The sequence below is a fragment of the Macaca thibetana genome, chromosome 12, assembly GCF_024542745.1.
Source record: "Macaca thibetana thibetana isolate TM-01 chromosome 12, ASM2454274v1, whole genome shotgun sequence".
Taxonomy (NCBI): Eukaryota; Metazoa; Chordata; class Mammalia; order Primates; family Cercopithecidae; genus Macaca; species Macaca thibetana.
In genome coordinates, this window is record NC_065589.1 from 37,477,658 (window position 1) to 37,498,278 (window position 20,621).

At 38.6% G+C, this 20,621-nt stretch overlaps 1 protein-coding gene across 4 annotated transcripts in view; it reads right to left on the bottom strand.

The window, feature by feature from the left end:
• Positions 1–20,621, bottom strand: part of PARD3B (par-3 family cell polarity regulator beta) — a 1,099,140-nt gene that overhangs the window by 469,349 nt on the left and 609,170 nt on the right. For 3 of the 4 annotated variants that reach the window (XR_007718129.1, XM_050750804.1, XM_050750805.1), the window contains exon 11: positions 3,675–3,860. The exons of the other annotated variant lie outside the window; for it this stretch is intronic. Coding sequence is in view for 2 of the 3 variants with exons in the window: in XM_050750804.1 (XP_050606761.1) it covers positions 3,675–3,860 (186 nt within the window). In the remaining variant the exon portion in view is untranslated. The remainder of the gene's footprint in view (positions 1–3,674; positions 3,861–20,621) is intronic. 4 annotated transcript variants of the gene reach the window in all.

The window sequence follows — 20,621 nt, forward strand, 5'->3', positions numbered from 1 at the left end:
CTTTTACATTGGCTGAGGAGTGCTTTACTTCCAACTACGTGGTCAATTTTAGAATAAGGGCGTTGTGGTGCTGAGAAGAATGTATATTCTGTTGATTTGTGGTAGAGAGTTCTGTAGATGTCTATTCTGTCCACTTGGTGCAGAGCTGAGTTCAAGTCCTGGATATCATTGTTAACTTTCTGTCTCATTGATCTGTCTAATGTTGACAGTGGGGTGCTAAAATCTCCCATTATTATTGTGTGGGGGTCTAAGTGTCTTTGTAGGTCTCTAAGGACTTGCTTTATGAATCTGGGTGCTCCTGTACTGGATGCATACACATTTAGGATAGTTAGCTCTTCTTGTTGAATTGATTCCTTTACCATTATGTAACGACCTTGTCTCTTTTAACCTTTGTTGGTTTAAAGTCTGTTTTATCAGAGACTAGGATTGCAATCCCTGCTTTTGTTTTGTTTTGTTTTGTTTTCCATTTGCTTGGTAGATCTTCCTCCATCCCTTTATTTTGAGCCTATGCGTGTGTCTGCACGTGAGACGGGTCTCCTGAATACAGCACACTGATTGGTTTTTACTCTTTATTCAATTTGTCAGTCTGTGTCTTTTAACTGGAGAATTTAGCCCATTTACATTTAAGGTTAATATTGTTATGTGTGAATTTGTTCCAGTCATTATGATGTTAGCTGATTATTTTGCCCGTTAGTTGATACAGTTTCTTCCTAGCATCAATGATTTTTACAATTTGGCATGTTTTTTTGCAGTGGCTGGTACCAGTTGTTCCTTTCCATGTTTAGTGCTTCTTCAGGAGCTCTTGTAAGGCAGGCCTGGTGGTGACAGAATCTCTCAGCATTTGCTTATCTGTAAAGGATTTTATTTCTCCTTCACTTATGAAGCTTAGTTTGGCTGGATATGAAATTCTGGGTTGAAAATTCTTTTCTTTAAGAATGTTGAATATGGCCCCCACTCTCTTCTGGCTTGTAGAGTTTCTGCTGAGAGATCTGCTGTTAGTCTGATGGGCTTCCCTTTGTGGGTAACCCGACCTTTCTCTCTGGCTGCCCTTAACATTTTTTCCTTCATTCCAACCTTGCAGAATCTGACAATTATGTATCTTGGAGTTGCTGTTCTTGAGGGGTATCTTTGTGGTGTTCTCTGTATTTCCTGAATTTGAATGTTGGCCTGCCTTGCTAGGTTGGGGAAATTCTCCTGGATAATATCCTGAAGAGTGTTTTCCAACTTGATTCCATGCTCCCTGTCACTTTTAGGTACACCAATCAAACACAGATTTCGTCTTTTCACATAGTCCCATATGTGACACTAGAGGAGGCAGTCTGTCCATCCTCAGATCTCAAACTCCATGCTAGGAGAACCATTACTCTCTTCAAAGCTGTCAGACAGGGACGTTTAAGTCTGCAGAAGTTTCTGCTGTCTTTTGTTCAGCTATGCCCTGCCCTCAGAGGTGGAGTCTACAGATGCAGGCAGGCCTCCTTGAGCTGTGGTGGGCTCCACCCAGTTCAAGCTTCCGGCTGCTCTGTTTACCTACTTAAGCCTCAGCAATGGCAGACACCCCTACCCAAGCCTCGCTGCCACCTTGCAGTTCGATCTCAGACTGCTGTGTTAGCAGTAAGCGAGGCTCCGTGGGTGTGGGACCCTCTAAGCCAGGTGCAGGATATAATCTCCTGGTGTGCCGTTTACTAAGACCGCTGGAAAAGCACAGTATTAGGGTGGGAGTGTCCCAATTTTCCAGGTACCATCTGTCACGGCTTCCCTTGGCTAGGAAAGGGAATTCACCGACCCCTTGTGCTTCCCATGTGAGGTAATCCTGCCCTGCTTTGGCTTGCAGTCCATGGGCTGTACCCACTGTCTGACAAGCCCTAGTGAGATGAACCCAGTGCCCCAGTAGGAAATGCAGAAATCACTCGTCTTCTGCGTTGCTCATGCTGGGAGCTGTAGACTGGAGCTGTTCCTATTCTGCCATCTTGGAACCTCCCCTAGGAGCCAGTTTTATAGATTGAGTGATGGGACTCAATTCTTTACCCTTCTCTGTATCCACATCTTTGCCATAACTCAGCCATATGACTTGCTTTGACCAGTGGCCTGTGTGTGGGGTGACAGTGGGCCAGTTTGGAGCCCGCGGATTTACCCACTGCCACTGGCCCTCTGACACCTTGAGACACAGGAGGGACATGCCCCAGCTAGCCTGCTGATCCAAGGAGCAGTAGAAAGCAGTGGAGCACACTTGGATCTGCAGAGTTTCAGTGGGATCAAGAGACACCAGCCTGAATCAGAATCCTCCCCAAACCCCAGCTCCCCTGCACAGAGCTATGAGAAAAATAAAGGCTTATTGAGGTATATTACTGAAAAATTATGACTATTTATTATGTGACAAAAGCTAACTAAACCAAGGAGTAAACCGAAGAGGCGTCTATCCAAAGTGCATTTATTTCACAGTGAAAAAGGCAGTATCTCCATATCTAGTCTAAAACAAAAGTGGAAGGGTAAGTGTGAGAAGATAGTTGCTTCAACGAAGCCAGAATTCTAGGTGCAGGGGTGTTCTATGTATAGTGTAACAGGGCCTTCTTGGCTTTGCTGTGGAAGAGGGCAGACGTTATTCATATCACGATGATTTTCAGATGGCTAACATTGATCAGCAGCCGGTGACAGGCGCTGTGCTAAACACTGGACACACATCGTCTCCTTTAGTCTTAACAGCGGCACGAGGAGCCAGGCACTGCAAATTTCACCAATGAGGAAACTGAGGAAGTCAAGGCCGAGCAGCTTGCCTCCATTCACAGGGAGAGAGTAGGTAAGGCAGAATTCAAACTCCAGAAGTCTCCTTGCACAGTATGAGATAATAATGACGGTGGCGAGAGGTGCAAACGTGCATCCTTCCTCTATCATCACTTTACTGTTTTCATCACATTGTGTGTACTGACTTATTTAATCCTAGAAGCCTATGAAGTAGGTATTATTTATTATCACCATTCTACCGGTGAGGAAATGGGAGACAGCTGGTCAAGACCCTTGCCTACATTTCCATATAGCTAGCAAGGACTGAGTTGGACTTGAACACGGGCCATCTAGCTAACCAGTACACTATGTTAATAGTTATTAACACATTGCTCACCTCAAGGTGAAAGGACTGAAGCATGATCTGCCTTCTTTTTCTGGAAATCTATAAGCTTCTCTAAGTATTCAAAACGAAACATGCATTCTTGGCACTATGGTTTTCTTCAAGTGTTTAAAACGTGATAAATGAACTTTAATTTATACTGCAATCACTCTCAGACTCCCCTAAGCTTTCATTCTTGCAAGCACAATTGTCTTATTTGCTGCCTTTATGTTTACTTGTTTTTAGTTTTGTTTTTCTGGTTGTGTACTTTTAGGCTCAACTCTGTCAGTTTACAAATTCAGAGGAATCCTAATGGAGTAATAAAAAGTATGCAAAAAAGAATGTGAATCATGATGGGTTTTTAGAGGTAACTCTAAAAAGTAAAAATAGCCAGTTAAGGGACAAAAACAGCAGCCAGTTATTCCCCAGATCTGTTCACACATGTATTTTCTGTATCTGGCGGGAAAGTCTCAGTGGCCTCAAGTCTTCAGACACTTTCCATTCAGTCTCTAAGTACAACAGTCACATCTGCAAGTGCCTTCTCAAAGGATGTACAAATGTCATTCCTACCCACCTTAAAAGCAGCGCCTCCATGAATGATGGATTTGATAAAAATCCCCAAGTCTGTTCCAGTTTCTCTGGATTTGTTCCCTTTCAAGCTCACCCCAAGGCCAGCAGAACCTGAATCATTCAGGGGGATCTCAAAGGTGAGCTGCTCGCTTGTCTCCAGGGAGAGTGCACAGCAGTCAGGTTCTCCTTTCTGTTAGGGGAATACACATGAAAAGAGTGAAGAGAAGAAAGCAGATTAATATTTCACTCTCTCAGATGACCAGACACAGATGCAATCAGCTGGACAGGATGACTGGACCTCTAACAGCTATAATCGGCTCCTGGTAGGCAAAGGCTGGTCTTCGTTCTCCACAAGGAGCCACAGTCACATCCATGGAGCAGGGGAAGAGGTCTCAGGGAATAATATTTGGTAATTGTCAATAGACAGGATCGTTTGGCAAGTCAGAGTGATGCAATCTGAAACAACTCGCAGGCCTTTGGAAATTTAGCAAGATATTCTCCATAAGAAACAAGGCTGGACATTAGACTTAGGGTATCCTGGGTATCAGAAGATATCTTAGAGATAATGGAGTCTAAACATCTTCACCTTACAGATGAAGAAACAGAGCTTAGTGTAGAAACGTCTTAAAATTCCAGGAAAATATTTGGCATATATAATTTAAAACATACCATTTACTATGGAAACAACACTATTGGTAAAGTTTGTTAATAAGACGCAGAATACTGAAGAAATGAGATCTTATTTTAAAGTTGAGAAAAATGATTTATAATGGATATCATCAAATGAAATTTCACTTTGTCAAAACTCATGCTTTCAGCCTGCTTCTTTGGGTAGTATAACTCGCTGGCATTACATTTTTAAACTTAAACAAAAATGATTATGTACAACAAATATTCATGTCATATTTGACAAATGACACCTAGCCACAAGCATACTGGTCTCAAGGAATACAGAGTATGGTGGCAAAAGGCATATTTAGGGCTCAGGTCTCCAGGGAGAAGTATGAGGTTAATCATATTTGGTCCCTAGTGTTTTCAAATATGCAGCAGTAGGAACGGACGAGTGCTGCCCACATAGGATCTTTGTGGGCCTCCCTTCTGCATTCCTCTCAAGCTTGTAGAAATGTAAAACGGCCACAGTGTTCAACTGAAAATTTTGACAATGAGATACCCCTGGAAATGATCAAGTCATTCTAGGTTGGTAGTTCCTTCCTTTCTATAATTATGTCTAGAGACTCTCATCTTAAGGTCACACTGAAGGGACTCTTATGTAAAATTACATATTTAAAAAATTACTATGAATGTCTGAATGTCAGTCACATATAACTACAAAATCAGAAGTAGCAAAGAACCCATAATTAAAACAGGATTAAGAGGTCGGATCACAGCCAGATCAACTGATGTGGCATTTTCAACCCCTCCCCAAATAGAGAAAATCCACATCTAACTTTTAAAGAAATAGTCCTTTCATTTGATTTTCTTATAAGTGAAGTTATCTGTGAAGATTTTGACAATAGGTTGTTCAAAGAAATGAAACTTTATGGCTTAATAAATCTATTACAAGTGAGCTCTTTTAACTAACTCATTATGTTGTTACCTAAAAAACAAATCCCATTATTTGATTCAAACTAGCTGTCTTTTTTCCATTGGAATACCAGAGTTTAGTACTAAATGTAAACTATTAGCCTTCATCTTTGTCTTTCAAAATGCCCAATTTAAAATCCATAACATTTCACAATCATTTATGCTTCCAGGCCTCTCTGGGATTTGCTTAATTTCAGTCTAATAAAGTTCCACTGAATTAAAGTGCAAATTAAGGGAAAACCATCCTACTGTAAGTTTGTGAACACCATTTCAAGAGAAAAACTAGAAAGGTTCTCTGGCTTTTGTCTGTCGGAGACAAAGAGACAAGAACTAGCTTTGCTTTAGTAATTCCTTCAAATCACTTCATTTTATGATTAAATAATTCCTCTTTTGGCAATTAGATTTAATTCTCCGTAAGACTGACAACCACTGTTTGCACTAACACTTATCATTCATTATTAAAGTGGTAGAAGCAAAATAGAAATCAGGTCGCATTATGGTTATCTTTTCTTTCAAAAAATTTTTTTAAGTCTGTGACATCTGTGATTCAAAAATACAACAGAAACAATACACTGGAGACTAACAATGATTGACTACTTCATTTCTGAGTACTTTACACATATTAATACACTTATGTTTCACAACAAACCTGTGAGGTTTATTGTCATGTCCATTTCACAGATGAGGAAACTGAGGTGCACAGCAGATAAACGCCACGCTTTCAGAAGACTTGGAATGTGGAAGCTTTGTGGGGCTCAGGCACAGTGTGGTTCCTGTGTCAGACTTTTTTTTATTTTATCTTTTTCTCTAGTGAATAGTTCTGAGGGGTCTGCTACATTTTCATGTTTGACATTATACAATATTCATTTTTGACAAAAGATACAATTATAAGGTGACACATTTTCTATAAACTATGATGTGGAAGGTGTTTTATTATTTTTTCTTTATAAATGTATATTTTAATTGACAAATCTTTTTTTTTTAAAGTATACTCTGTGGTTTATTTTAAACAAATTCAATTCAGCATCCAGGTATTACTGCTCCACCAGCCAACTGAAGTACTTATTTTTAAAAGTATATTTCTGACTTTAAACACTTAAATCCATTGTGGTTTATCATGTCAATGTATAAGAATAACTTAACCTTGTTTTCTTTTTAATGATTTTTTTTATTATTATACTTTAAGTTCTAGCATACAAGTGCACAACATGCAGATTTGTTACATATGTATACATGTGCCATGTTGGTGTGCTGCACCCATTAACTCATCATTTCCATTAGGTATTTCTCCTAATGCTACCCCTCCCCTCTCCCTCCACCCCACAACAAGCCCCAGCGTGTGAAGTTCCCCTTCCTGAGTCCAGGTGTTCTCACTGTTCAATTCTTACCTATGAGTGAGAACACGCACTGTTTGGTTTTCTGTCCTTGTGATAGTTTGCTCAGAATAATGGTTTCCAGCTTCATCCATGTCCCTACAAAAGACATGAACTCATCCTTTTTTATGGCTGCATAGTATTCCATGGTGTATATGTGCCAAATTTTCTTAATCCAGTCTGTCATTGATGGACATTCGGGTCAGTTCCAAGTCTTTGCTGTTGTGAACAGTGCCGCAATAAACATATGTGTGCATGTGTCTTTATAGCAGCATGATTTATAATCCTTTGGGTATATACCCAGTAATGGGATGGCTGGGTCAAATGGTATTTCTAGTTCTAGATCCTTGAGGAATCACCACACTGTCTTCCACAATGGTTGAACTAGTTTACAGTCCTACCAACAGTGTGAAAGTGTTCCTATTTCTCCACATCCTCTCCAGCACCTGTTGTTTCCTGACATTTTAATGATAGCCATTCTAACTGATGTGAGATGGTATCTCATTGTGGTTTTGATTTGCATTTCTCTGATGGCCAGTGATGATGAGTATTTTTTCATGTGTCTGTTGGTTGCATAAATGTCTTCTTTTGAGAAGCGTCTGGTCATATCCTTTGCCCACTTTTTGGTGGGGTTGTTTGACTTTTTCTTGTAAATTTGTTTACGTTCTTTGTAGATTCTGGATATTAGCCCTTACTCAGATACGTAGATTGTAAAAATTTTCTCCCATTCTGTAGGTTGCCTGTTCACTCTGATGGTAGTTTCTTTTGCTGTGCAGAAGCTCTTTAGTTTACCTAGATCCCATTTGTCAATTTTGGCTTTTGTTGCCATTGCTTTTGGTGTTTTAGTCATGAAGTCCTTGCCCATGCCTATGTCCCGAATGGTATTGCCTAGGTTTTCTTCTAGGGTTTTTATGGTTTTAGGTCTGACATTTAAGTCTTTAATCCATCTTGAATTAATTTTTGTATAAGGTGTAAGGAAGGCATCCAGTTTCAGCTTTCTACATATGGCTAGCCAGTTTTCCCAGCACTATTTATTATCTAGGGAATCCTTTCCCCATGTCTTGTTTTTGTCAGGTTTGTCAAAGATCAGATGGTTGTAGATGTGTGATATTATTTCTGAGGGCTCTGTTCTGTTCCATTGGTCTATATCTCTGTTTTGGTACCAGTACCATGCTGTTTTCATTACTGTAGCCTTGTAGTATAGTTTGAAGTCAGGTAGCGTGATGCCTCCAGCTTTGTTCTTTTGGCTTAGTATTGTCTTGGCAATGTGGGCTCTTTTCTGGTTCCATATGAATTTTAAAGTAGTTTTTTCCAATTCTGTGAAGAAAGTCATTGGTAGCTTGATGGGGATGGCACTGAATCTATAAATTACTTTGGGCAGTATGGCCATTTTCATGCTTTGATCTTTCCTATCCATGAGCATGGAATGTTCCTCCATTTTGTTCCAAGATGGCCACATAGGAACAGCTCCAGTCTATAGCTCCCAGCATGAGCGACACAGAAGACGGGTGATTTCTGCATTTCCAACTGAGCTTTGAAGAGAGCAGTGGTTCTCCCAGTACAGAGTTTGAGATCTAAGAACGGACAGACTCTCTTCTCTAGTGGGTCCCTGACTCCTGAGTAGCCTAACTGGGAGACACCTCTCAGCCGGGGACAAATGATACCTCATACAGCCGGGTGCCCCTCTGAGATGAAGCTTCCAGAGGAAGATCAGGCAGCACCATTTGCTATTTTGCAGTATTTGCTATTCTGCAGCCTCCGCTGGTGATACCCAGGCAAACAGGTCTGGAATGGACCTCCAGCAAACTCCAAGAGACCTACAGCTGAGGGTCCTGACTGTTAGAAGGAAAACCAACAAATGGAAAGGAATAGCAGCAACATCAACAAAAAGGACATCCACACCAAAACCCCATCTGTAGGTCACCATCATCAAAGACCAAAGGTAGATAAAACCACAAAGATGGGGAGAAACCAGGGCAGAAAAGCTGAAAATTCTAAAAACCAGAGCGCCTCTTCTCCTCCAAAGGAATGCAGCTCCTCGCCAGCAACGGAAAAAAGCTGGATGGTGAATGACTTCGACAAGTTGATAGTTGTAGGTTTCAGAAGATCGGTAATAACAAAACTTCTCCAAGCTAAGGAAGGATGTTCGAATCCATTCCGAAGAAGCTAAAAATCTGAAAAAAGATTAGACGAATAGCTAACTACAATAAACAGTGTAGAGAAGACCCTAAATGATCTGATGGAGCTGAAAACCATGGCACGAGAGCTACGTGACACATGCACAAGCTTCAGTAGCCGAATCGATCAAGTGGAAAAAAGGGTATCAGTGATTGAAGATCAAATGAATGAAATGAAGTGAGAAGTTTAGAGAAAAAAGAGAAAAAAGAAATGAAGAAAGCCTCCAAGAAATATGGGACTATGTGAAAAGACCAAATCTACGTTTGATTGGTGTACCTAAAAGTGACAGGGAGCATGGAATCAAGTTGGAAAACACTCTTCGGGATATTATCCAGGAGAACTTCCCCAACCTAGCAAGGCAGGCCAACATTCAAATTCAGGAAATACAGAGAACGCCACAAAGATACTCCTCAAGAAGAGCAACTCCAAGACACAAAATTGTCAGATTCACCAAGGTTGAAATGAAGGAAAAAATGTTACGCACAGCCAGAGAGAAAGGTCGGGTTACCCACAAAGGGAAGCCCATCAGACTAACAGCGGATCTCTCGGCAGAAACTCTACAAGCCAGAAGAGAGTAGGGGCCAATATTCAACATTCTTAAAGAGAAGAATTTTCAACCCAGAATTTCATATCCAGCCAAACTAAGCTTCATAAGTGAAGGAGAAATAAAATCCTTTACAGATAAGCAAATGCTGAGAGATTCTGTCACCACCAGGCCTGCCTTACAAGAGTTCCTGAGGGAAGCACTAAACACAGAAAGGAACAACTGGTACCAGCCACTGCAAAAATATGCCAAATTGTAAAAATCATCAATGCTAGGAAGAAACTGCATCAACTAACGGGCAAAATAACCAGCTAACGTCATAATGACAGGATCATATTCACACATAACAATATTAACCTTAAATGTAAATGGGCTAAATTCTCCAATTAAAAGACACAGACTGGCAAGTTGGATAAAGAGTCAAGACCCATCAGTGTGCTGTATTCAGGAGACCCATCTCACATGCAGGGACACACATAGGCTCAAAATAAAGGGATGGAGGAAGATCTACCAAGCAAATAGAAAACAAAACAAAGCAAAAAAGCAGGGGTTGCAATCTTAGTCTCTGATAAAACAGACTTTAGATCAACAAAGATCAAAAGAGACAAAGAAGGCCATTATATAATTGTAAAGGGATCAGTTCCACAAGAAGAGCTAACTATCCTAAATATATACGCACGTAATACAGGAGTACCCAGATTCATAAAGCAAGTCCTTAGAAACTTACAAAGAGACTTAGACTCTCACACAATAATAATGGGAGACTTTAACACCCCACTGTCAACATTAGACAGATCAATGAGACAGAAAGTTAACAAGGATATTCAGGACTTGAACTCAGCTCTGCACCAAGTGGACCTAATAGTCATCTACAGAACTCTCCACCACAAATCAACAGAATATACATTCTTCTCAGCACCACATTGCACTTATTCTAAAATTGACCACATAGTTGGAAGGAAAGCACCTCTCAGAAAATGTAAAAGAACAGAAATCATGACATATCAAAATGATATGTTTATGGAATACAGCATGGTGTTTTAAACTATGTATACATTGTGGAATAGCTAAATTGAGCTAATTAACATATGCATTACCTTATCTTCTTACGAATTTCTGTGTGTGTGTTGAGAACACTTAAATTCTACTCTCCTAGAGATTTTCAAGTATAAACTACAAGGTTATTAACTATTGCCACTATGCAGTAGGATATACCTCTTTAACTTACTCCTCCTAACTGAGATTGTGTCTTTTGACCAACATTTCCCCACTCTTCCCCTCCTCTGTGCTTGTAACCACCATTCTACTCTGTGAGTTAAACTGTCAGACTCTTCACTGCCATACTATACTGTATCCTTGTGTCTCAACTTTTGTCCATCCCATGATTTAACCTATCCTCAAGAAATTCCAGGACAGATTTCTAAAATGACAGCAAGACATTATGTCATTTACATTCTCCATACAAGTACAGTTATGTTTTATATCTTTCTTATGCTGTATCAGGCTTAAGCCATAATTAGTGCCCTCTAATAATAGCAAACTTCCCAAATGGTAAAGGAAGCCATTACAGTTAGTTAACACAGCCATTTCCTCTGTTAGAAATAAATGTCCCTTTATCTGACATTAAAAAATCAATATGCTGAATGCCTCTCTCCAAGAATCCTGGTTCAACCAGTAACTCTGAAAATTAAACTCAAATCTTGCCAGACAGCATTTTGTAGCAAAATGGAAATGGGTATAAAGTACTACCAAGTGAACTAAATGCCAGACCTTAGTGATATGATGAACCCCCAAGCAGTGGCACATCTAAGACCTTGGATTCTCCTGGTTTCCATCTTCAGGCAACAGCTCTTTCCACTCGCAGATATCAAACGCACACACACACACACACTCACACAAACACACACGCACACACACACAAAGGCTGTCTGGCAGGCATAGTAAGGGAAATCTTGTGAATTTCATTTATGTTTAAAATCTTTTCATTACTTGTTATTCTTTGCCACTAGAGGCCCTGTCTCTAGATACAACATCCTTGAGATTCCCAGAGCCAGGCCCAGAATGGATGCTCTAATGCCTCCCCTGTATAGGTGCAGGCCTAATGCCCCCCCTGCATAGGTGTAGGCCTAATGCCCAGCACCTGCCCAGGGCTGGTCACACAGAACCCTCAGCTTAGGCTTTTTCGACCTCGCCACAACTGATATTTGAAGGCTGCTAATCTTTTATTGTGGGTGTCTGTCCACTGCATTGCATGATATTTGACCAAGTCCTTGGCTATGACCCACCAGATGTTAGGAGTACCCCCTTCCCCAAGCTGTGACAACTAGAATGTCTTCAAATATTGCCAAATGTCACCTGTGGTCAAAATCACCTCCAATTAAGAACTACTGCCCTGAATCAACAATTGGCAAATCAAAGCAACCAGGGCCCAGAAGGTGTTTTAGCAACAGGCTGCATTGCTGCCTGTTCGTATGTTTCCAAGTCTCAGCAGTTTTTACTAAGAGGGATGTCAGATGTCTCTGAGTGGAGGAAACAAGACATACTTCAGCACAATTAAGATGAAAAAGTGTTAGATCCACAGGTTCATGACTGAACACTTAGTTGGTCAGAATGAACTACTGAAGAATCATGTAATCGTTATATTTCTAGTTAAACGGCAGCTAATTTTCCAGAGGAAGTATGATCTCTGTGGGATGAACAGAGTAGGACAGGTGGTAGAAAACAAATGTATTGGTACATATATAAAATGTTTCCTTTTACTCATATAGGAATCCAGGATGGGGCAAGGCATGGTGGCTCATGCCTGTAATCCCAGTGCTTTCAGAAGCCGAGGTGGGGAGATGACTTGAGGTCACGAGTTTGAGACCAGCCTGGCCAACATGGGTTTAAGAATTGGAAAGAGGAAACTGAAGAGTCTACCTGGTCAGGCCTTGCTAGATATACTAACCATTTTTTAGAAAACAAATATCAAAAGTAGTTACTTGGCATGAGAGGAAGAAAGAGAGGAAGTAAGATGGATGACTGGGGAGACAGCCATACTATTAGCTTGAGAGTGTTCCAAAAGAGGCCATCTCTGGAATCACAAATGTCTTGTATTGCAAAGCAGTGCCTGATTCACGCATGCAAGTGGTAATAATCCGGCCTTTCAAAGCCCAGGGGAATCCACCAGTCCACAGGGCCAATGTCCAATTTCCCAGAAGCCCAGCTCAGACCTGAAAGCATCCATGCTGAACCTTTTATGGCCCTCATTTCATTAAATGCTGTGCTCTTGGCTCAGCACGAGCAAGCTCTGGATGTCTTTGCCTTGCCTCCCAAATGTGTAATTAGTCTGTGTTGTGAGCAGCTTACTTTATGCAAGAGTTATGTTTCACATGCAATCATTTTGTCAATTATCAAAACTCAAACAAAAGAGGTTTTTTTTTTTTTTTTTTTTTTTTTTTAAAAGAGTAACTTTTAAAATATATAAAGCAAAAGCCATACCTGGCAATTCTGCCAGGATATTTTATAATAAGCTTATCCATTGTTAATTTTGCCTAAGTAAATTCTAAGAAATTTAAGGTGATGAAACTTTTGTTACAGTTAAATAAATTTTCACAACAATGAAAGGGTAAGACACCCGCAAGACACTTAATTTTGTGAAATTATTTAATCTTCTGAAGAAGCACTGGGTAGCTATTATAAGCATGAAAGGTTTTTGGCCAATTGGATTATATAAAATTCAGAAAGTGGATATTATCCTAGAGTAGGGATCAGAGGCTCATTCCAACAGCAGGGAGGCATTTTATTTTCAATTGTACTTTTCTGAGGGTAAAGAAAAGAAAAAGATGAGAGATGACCAGGCACATGCCAAAGTAAAACGTGATCTAAGGAGGATCATTCGTATTATACTAAATAGTAAAAGACATTTCCCTTACTACTGCTGATGTAATCTTGGTGATTTACAAGTAGGTAGATGATCTTGTAAAGTATTTCACCCTCTAGACAATACAGACTATATAGATAGACAATATAGATGATAGACTGTAGATAGACAAAAGACTATATGGATAGATAGACAATATAGACTATATAGTCTAGAGGGCAAAATACATTAGAATACAGACAATATTATATATATTCTATATTGTCTATCTATAGACAATAAAAATAAAAGAATACAGACTATATATGTCTATATTGTCTGTATAGCTCTATGATCTCTAATATATATTAGAAAACCCACACACATCTGAATTGAACCCTAATTTGTTGAGAGTTAACTCAAAATTCAATATCATGTCACTCATAAAGAAAGGAAAAATGTAAGTTAACGTTGCAATAAGTAAGAGAAGAGTTGCACAGAGCTCAGTGTAACCAGTTCTGGTATTTACTTTCAGTAAAATAAAACTTTTAAGATATAGGTCATAGTTAGTTCAATAATGTCAATATCTGAAATATATGTCCTTATGTGACTTCCCGAAATCTGTATCTATTCATTTGAAATAATTTTCGACGACAGATATGAGTGAGAAAATTCTAGACATTATTTATAATTGAGACATTTTTCATGTTTTCAAAAACCCATCCCCATGAAAGGGGGTAGATGGAGGAAACTACTAAAAGCAAGAGCTGATCTCCGACTCAACTTACCAAAAACCAATTTTCTTTAAGTAAAGGATTAATCTAATATTAGAAAATAAATATCAGAAAATGGCCGTTCCATATTGCCTGTTCAATGTAACATTTAGTCAGTACCTTAATGTAATATTGTACCTTAATATAATATTGAGTCAGAGATTAAAACTAACAAAAGTAAAACAAGTCAGAATTAAGATTCCTGTAGTAACCCTCTCCCCCTAAATATAGTATATAACCTTGAAAGATCAGAAAATTCAATGGTTTAGTGACACAAACAATTTTTTCCTTTCCAGATAAAGATTAAAGAAGTAAATATAATATTTTATGTCATGAAAAACAACAAATAGAAATTTTATAATTTAGACAATATGAAATTACACAACAAGAACTTGCTTTGTTGATTTGATTGAGGAACGACAGAACTTTTTGTTTTGTTTTTACTTCTTTCTGTTAAAAGTAGATTAGATAAACCTGATTAGATGTGTCTTAAGTATTATATTTTACATGCAATAATTTAGTGATTAAAATACATGCCATGGCCAGGCACGGTGGCTCATGCCTGTAATCCCAGGACTTTCAGAGGCCAAGGCGGGCAGAACACTTGAGGTCAGCAGTTCGAGACCAGCCTAGCCAACATGGCAAAACCCTGTCCCTACTAAAAATACAAAAAATTAGCCGGGTGGTGGCACATGCCTATAATCCCAGCTACTCAGGAAGCTGAGGCAGGAGAATCGCTTGAACTCAGGAGGTGAAGGATACAATGAGCTGAAATCGCTCCAGTGCATTCCAGCCTGGGCAACAGAGTGAGACCACATCTCAAAAACAAAACAAAAGAAAACAAAACAAAAGAAAACAAAACAAAAGAATGTGTCCTTTCATATGAACATAAGATTCAAGAACAAACAATATGATATAACAATTTAATTACCTTAAAAGGGAGCATAAGGGGCCTGATCCTGAGAAGTAGCCCATTTGGGAAGCTGGGCCCTTAGGAAAATACTTCCAATATCTTTGCTATCACAAATTCTTTGATGCCAGGCTACCTGCATTTAACATCTTTAAAAGATAGCACAATATCAAGGACAAGAGTGAAACATAAATGACAGTACAGAGCATCTCACTAAAGTGAGCACATGGGCTACGGTGCCTGCTCTACCCACAGACCAGACTTTCACCCAGGAAGCAAGGGTGGCACCAACTGACGTGCAGGTGCTCTCTGCTGTGGACAGTCAATCCACAGGCTGCTGGTGCTTCCCAAGAATGTCTGGCCCAAGGCTGTGCCCATTTAGGGCTGGCTTCAGAAACCAACTATGTCAACCAAACTGGCTCCCTCTAAGACTTGGATCAATCCAATGTCTAATACACAGGCTCTCAGCCATCGCATATGGGGAGAGAATGCGGGTGTCTATGATGAAAAAATCTGGGGAAAAGGTTTTTTTTTTTTTTTTTTAGACTTCTTGGAGGCTATTTTTAAAGTTAAAACATATTCAGAGTCTCTGAGAGGGAGACAGAGTATGCAGGGCTTCCTAAATTCCCTGGCCATGAAAACAGTTTTACACGGAGCATGCCATAGAAATTTTCCCTACCACACACTTAAAGGAATGGTGCCTTAGAAAACATGGGGGAGAATCGGCTAGAGGGAAAGGAGAAGAGGACAGAGATACCTTGTAGGTCACCAACAAGGTCTGAGAGATGCCACAGAGCTGCATGATTAAACCTTCCAGTTTCATTAGTTCTACATCACCCTTTTGTGTAAATGACATATTTCACAATTAGTATTAAAAACAGAGTATCACAGAAGTGGAGTACGGTCTCATGCTGCTTTTAAAAGATGCAGAGCAGCAGGTACATTCTGAAATTTGTAGAATTGAGTCTTTATTCCATAAATGGATAAATGATGTTTCATTTCCATATGAGAAATTTCTTTCTCTTTCTTTTGCGGGGGCGGTGGGGGGTTGGATCGGGAAGTGTCTGTACAGAAAGATAATGAGTTACTGGTTATTTTCGTTGAGATTTTAGGAAGTGCAATAGTTATAAAATAAAATCTTAAACCAGTAGAGTAGAAATTTAAGAGTGTTCTACACAGCCACCTCCAGTTTAGGTACATGTGCCATTATTTAGGGTACAATAACTCTCTTAATAAAGATAATATAGCTTTCTTCCCAACTCAAGGATTTTAAAGGCAGGGATTACATCTCAATCATCTTCATTTTCCTTAGAGGACTCAGTAAATGTATTTCACTTTAAGGCTCAGGGAGTAACATTTATTAAATTATGCTTTAATGTATTAACAGTACTACCACAGCCTCAAAAAGAGGCAGTATTTTTGTAGGGGCATGAGGGGGGAGTCTCTGTTCGTTGGTTAAAGCTTCTAAGACAATCAAATGATAAAAGCATAGCCATTTTTACCACATCCTTTTCTCTGATGTTTGAATTGCATCTAATGTGATTCCTGCTGGATACCAATCCCCTTTAGTATGCTGTTAATGATAAATAATTCTAAATTCCAAATAGAGATTGAGAAATCTCAGTGGGTAACAAACACTTAAAATTCACAGTACATGTTCCCTCTTTTAATGAAAAGGTTCTTACCACATATACAACATGTCATTTGTAGATAAAAACATATAATTTGAGTTTTATCTTAATAATTAAATCAATTACTCTGTTAAAATTGTCAGATACAACTGACTATAAATAAGTCATTTAGGTCGTATAGAGGATGAAAAATCCATTAAAATTAAAATGTGAATATATCTTCCTATCATCATACTACAAACAAATTGAAGGGAGAGGGCAAATCTACTCAGAATTAATTCATAGGGAAAAGTGAAGGAATGTATCAGTCAGCTATTGTCACAAAAATGCTGCATAACAAATCATCCCCAAATTATGATATGCACAATAAAGCATTTATACTTGGCTCGCATATCTACAGGTTGGCTGAGGTTTGGGTGATCTATACTAGGCTCATGCAGGCTTGCCTCCAAGCTGTGAATTAGGTATGTGTCTGCTCCACATATCTCCCATCTTCCTTGGACCACCAGATGCCTGAAGTATATTTATCACATGATAAAAGGAAGCAAAAACAAAATAACCTTTCAAGCATTTGCTCACATGATATCTGCTAACATCTTATTAGCCAAATGAATTCACATGGCTAAGTCCACAGCCTATGGTTAGAAAGTACTCTCCAAGTACCATGGGGCTATGCCAAAAGTATCACTATATAATGCTGCAATTTGAAAGTAAAGAATAAAAACTAATAATCCCATCCACCAACTGGATGTCATTTTTAGGGGGAGGAGGGTAGAACACATGGGACCTATCAAGGGTTAATGATATAATATAGAATTTATATTTTTCTGAATCACATCTTTCCTTTCTCTTAGGTATCACATTTTCTATTTGACACATATTGCTTCTATGCTCTGAACCTTAGAGTAGCTTCTTGGTTTGTGAGATTTTCCCAAAGTAGGGAAATACATAGCCTAGATTCAGGAAAATTCTTCCTGCATGTCCCTGCACTGCTCATGCCAGGTTCTTGAAGGGGATTGTTCAGGTGGCTCCAGAGCCCTAAAATACTGGCTCAAGCTACTGAATATTGTCTTTTATTTCATATTATTCTTCCTCAGTATTCATCTTCCAAGTGTTCCTCTCCCATGCTGTTACATGTATAGAAAAGCAGGACAGGGGTAAGAGAGCAATTTCTATGGCCTTAATTCCTGTAAAATCAGTGTGTAATTACAAGAAGTTTAAAAGTTCAGCACACTTCCAATCAATATTTTGCTAGATGTAGGTTGAGCAGGACTTCTTTCTTCCCTGAACTAATGGATCTTAATTTTCCAACAAAGTTAAGTATGCTTCAAAGACTAAAGAAGGACTATCTCAGTTCAGTTCATGCCTGAGGAATTAATTTTTTCAAACTAATCCATCACAGCCCTGTTTTTACTTGGTGATACATGAAAAAGAAAGACTCATCTAAGCACCACAAGTGGATGAATCTTTTTAGTCAATCATTTCCCTGATGGCGCAAACCCACAATTTTTATGATACTTAATGAAATCATATATAAGGAAAAAAACACATTTCATGTGTGTATATATCAAGTGCTGACATTATTTTCAACTCAAAATAAATTTCACAATGAAGGGGTAATGGAATTAAGAACTCTTTGCACAGTATTTCAAAATATGCTTTGTGTCTCAGCATATAAGCTGCCTCTTCTTTTAACTATTCCCTGACCTTATCAGCACAGAAACAATCTGTCCTTCTCGGAGCTCCTATTTCACCTGTGTTTTCCCATTCTGATGATTCTCATCACTGTCTTACAATTATTTGCCAGCTGTCTATCTTATTTATTTATTTATTTATTTATTTATTTATTTATTTATTTTGAGACCAAGTCTCACCCTGTTATCCAGGCTGGAGTGCAATGGTGCGATCTCGGCTCACCGCAACCCCTGCAGGTTCAAATGATTCTCCTGCCTCAGCTTCCCGAGTAGGTGGGATGACAGGCATGCACCACCACGCCTGGCTAATTTTTGTATTTTTAGTAGAGAAACATGATTTCACCATGTTGACCAGGCTGGTCTGGAACTCCTGAACTCTCGATCCACCCGCCTCAGCCTCCCAAAGTTGGGATTACAGGTGTGAGCCACTGTGCCTGGCAGCCTGTCTATCTTAACTCTGCTATACAACTGTGATCTCATCAAGGGCAGAAATTAAGTTTAATCCAACTTTGAATCCTGTTTAGCATCCAGCAGAATGTATCATCTAATAAGTATTTGTTATGCGATGACTTCATACATTTTTCGTTGACACTACTCTGCCACAATACCTCTTTGAAATAATGGCATTTAAATTCCCTCCCAAAAGTGACTACTATGTCTTGCATCTTATCTACCAAAATCATAGTTTACAACACCTCTCACCTAAACTTTTTATCATGTTTATTAAAGGAAACTGGAATTAATCAAATGTTACATATACCTTCTTTAACTATTTAAATGGGATTCTCTCCACCTAAAACTCATGTTCTCCCTTTTCCTTGCTTTGCCACCCACCAGCAGACTCTTACTTATCAAATTCCATCTTAATTGTCACCTGCTGTTTGTGGCTCTCATCTAGGTCTTCAAAACACTATACATAATAAAAGTATAGCACTAATCACATTGTATCATGGTTATTTATTATTATATACATCTTTAAGGACTTTAATTAAGGGCAACAGAGACCACTCCATTTTTATGTTTATGCCACTATCCCTTATCCCAATGCCATGCCTAAGAATAAGTGTATGGTATATATTTTTTAAAGAACATTGTCAACAAGTGCTCCTGCAGTTATTTCTTCCATTGTAGCTCAGTATGCACCATGTTTTCATTAAAATTAGAAAACAGTTCAGAAACTAATTAAGCTTCTAATTTCAATACTTTATAATACCATTTTACAGATTGGTAGTGTCTTTGGTGAAAACAAGATTCACTATAACCACCATCACCATCATAAAATGGTATTTTTGGAATACGAGATAATATATTTGGCATATCTACAGCAACAAAGTGATTCCTCTTTTTCCATTGCCATAATAGTGCTGAGCATAATCATAACTTGTTTGCACTTTGATGCCCATGAAGGGCTGAGCTATGCAAGAAAATAGCTTGCAAATGTTTCTAAGATCTTACATTTACTTTGGCTCATTTGATCACCATATCCGCTTCTGAGTTTTGATATGGGGTGGAGTAAATCTGTCATTCACTTCTACTTTATTATGACAGCTGGTGCTATTTGGCAACTACCCTGTTCAAATTAACCCAAAAAAAGCAATTTTTCACATTTAAAACTAAGACTATGTCTACATCAACACCTAAACAATTGATTGAAAAGTTTAAATTTACTCAGTGAGCAAATTCATTTGTTCTAAATAAAACTGAAAAGCCAACTAAAAGTTGCTTTGACAGTTGGTGGTGCTTTTTTTTTTTTTTCCTTAAATAATGGAGTTGGGAAGCAGTTTGTAAGCAAGCACAAACTAACGTACTCTTAATATATTCAGTATCTCCCAGTTTTTGTCCTTTCAAAACCGTTGTACATTAGGTACAGATAATTCAAAATACTTTTATACTCTATTTCACACGAAAGAAGAACCAAACTCATAATTCAAATATGCTAATGACTGTTAAAAGAAACACCTGACCAATTACTTTCTTGTTAAGGTGGTTCTTGATGCCATCCTTTATCCTGGTGGATGTAGAGTTCTTCCCATAATTTTAGCCACATCAAAAGTCGGGCACTAGCTAAACAAATATGTATGATTTATAATGGGAGCCATATTTTAGCAACACAAAACTAGTGGCCTAATATTTAATGAAGACTGTATGTTCAGATGCCTTTTCAATTTAATTGTTTTCTGCTAAATTGTAGAAGAAAATCTCAACCTATCAAAAAAATACTGAGAGATATAACCAAAGAATGAAAAATTATAGATTTATGAATAAGTACAAATCATTTACTAATGTGTTATAATTCGATATGCATATCTTTTAAAACCATTATTCAGCATAACAGTACACAATGTACTTTGTCTAGATCTCTAACTTCAAACAAAAATATCTGCTAGAAAAAACTGCAACTTCTTAAGAAACATTAATAGTAT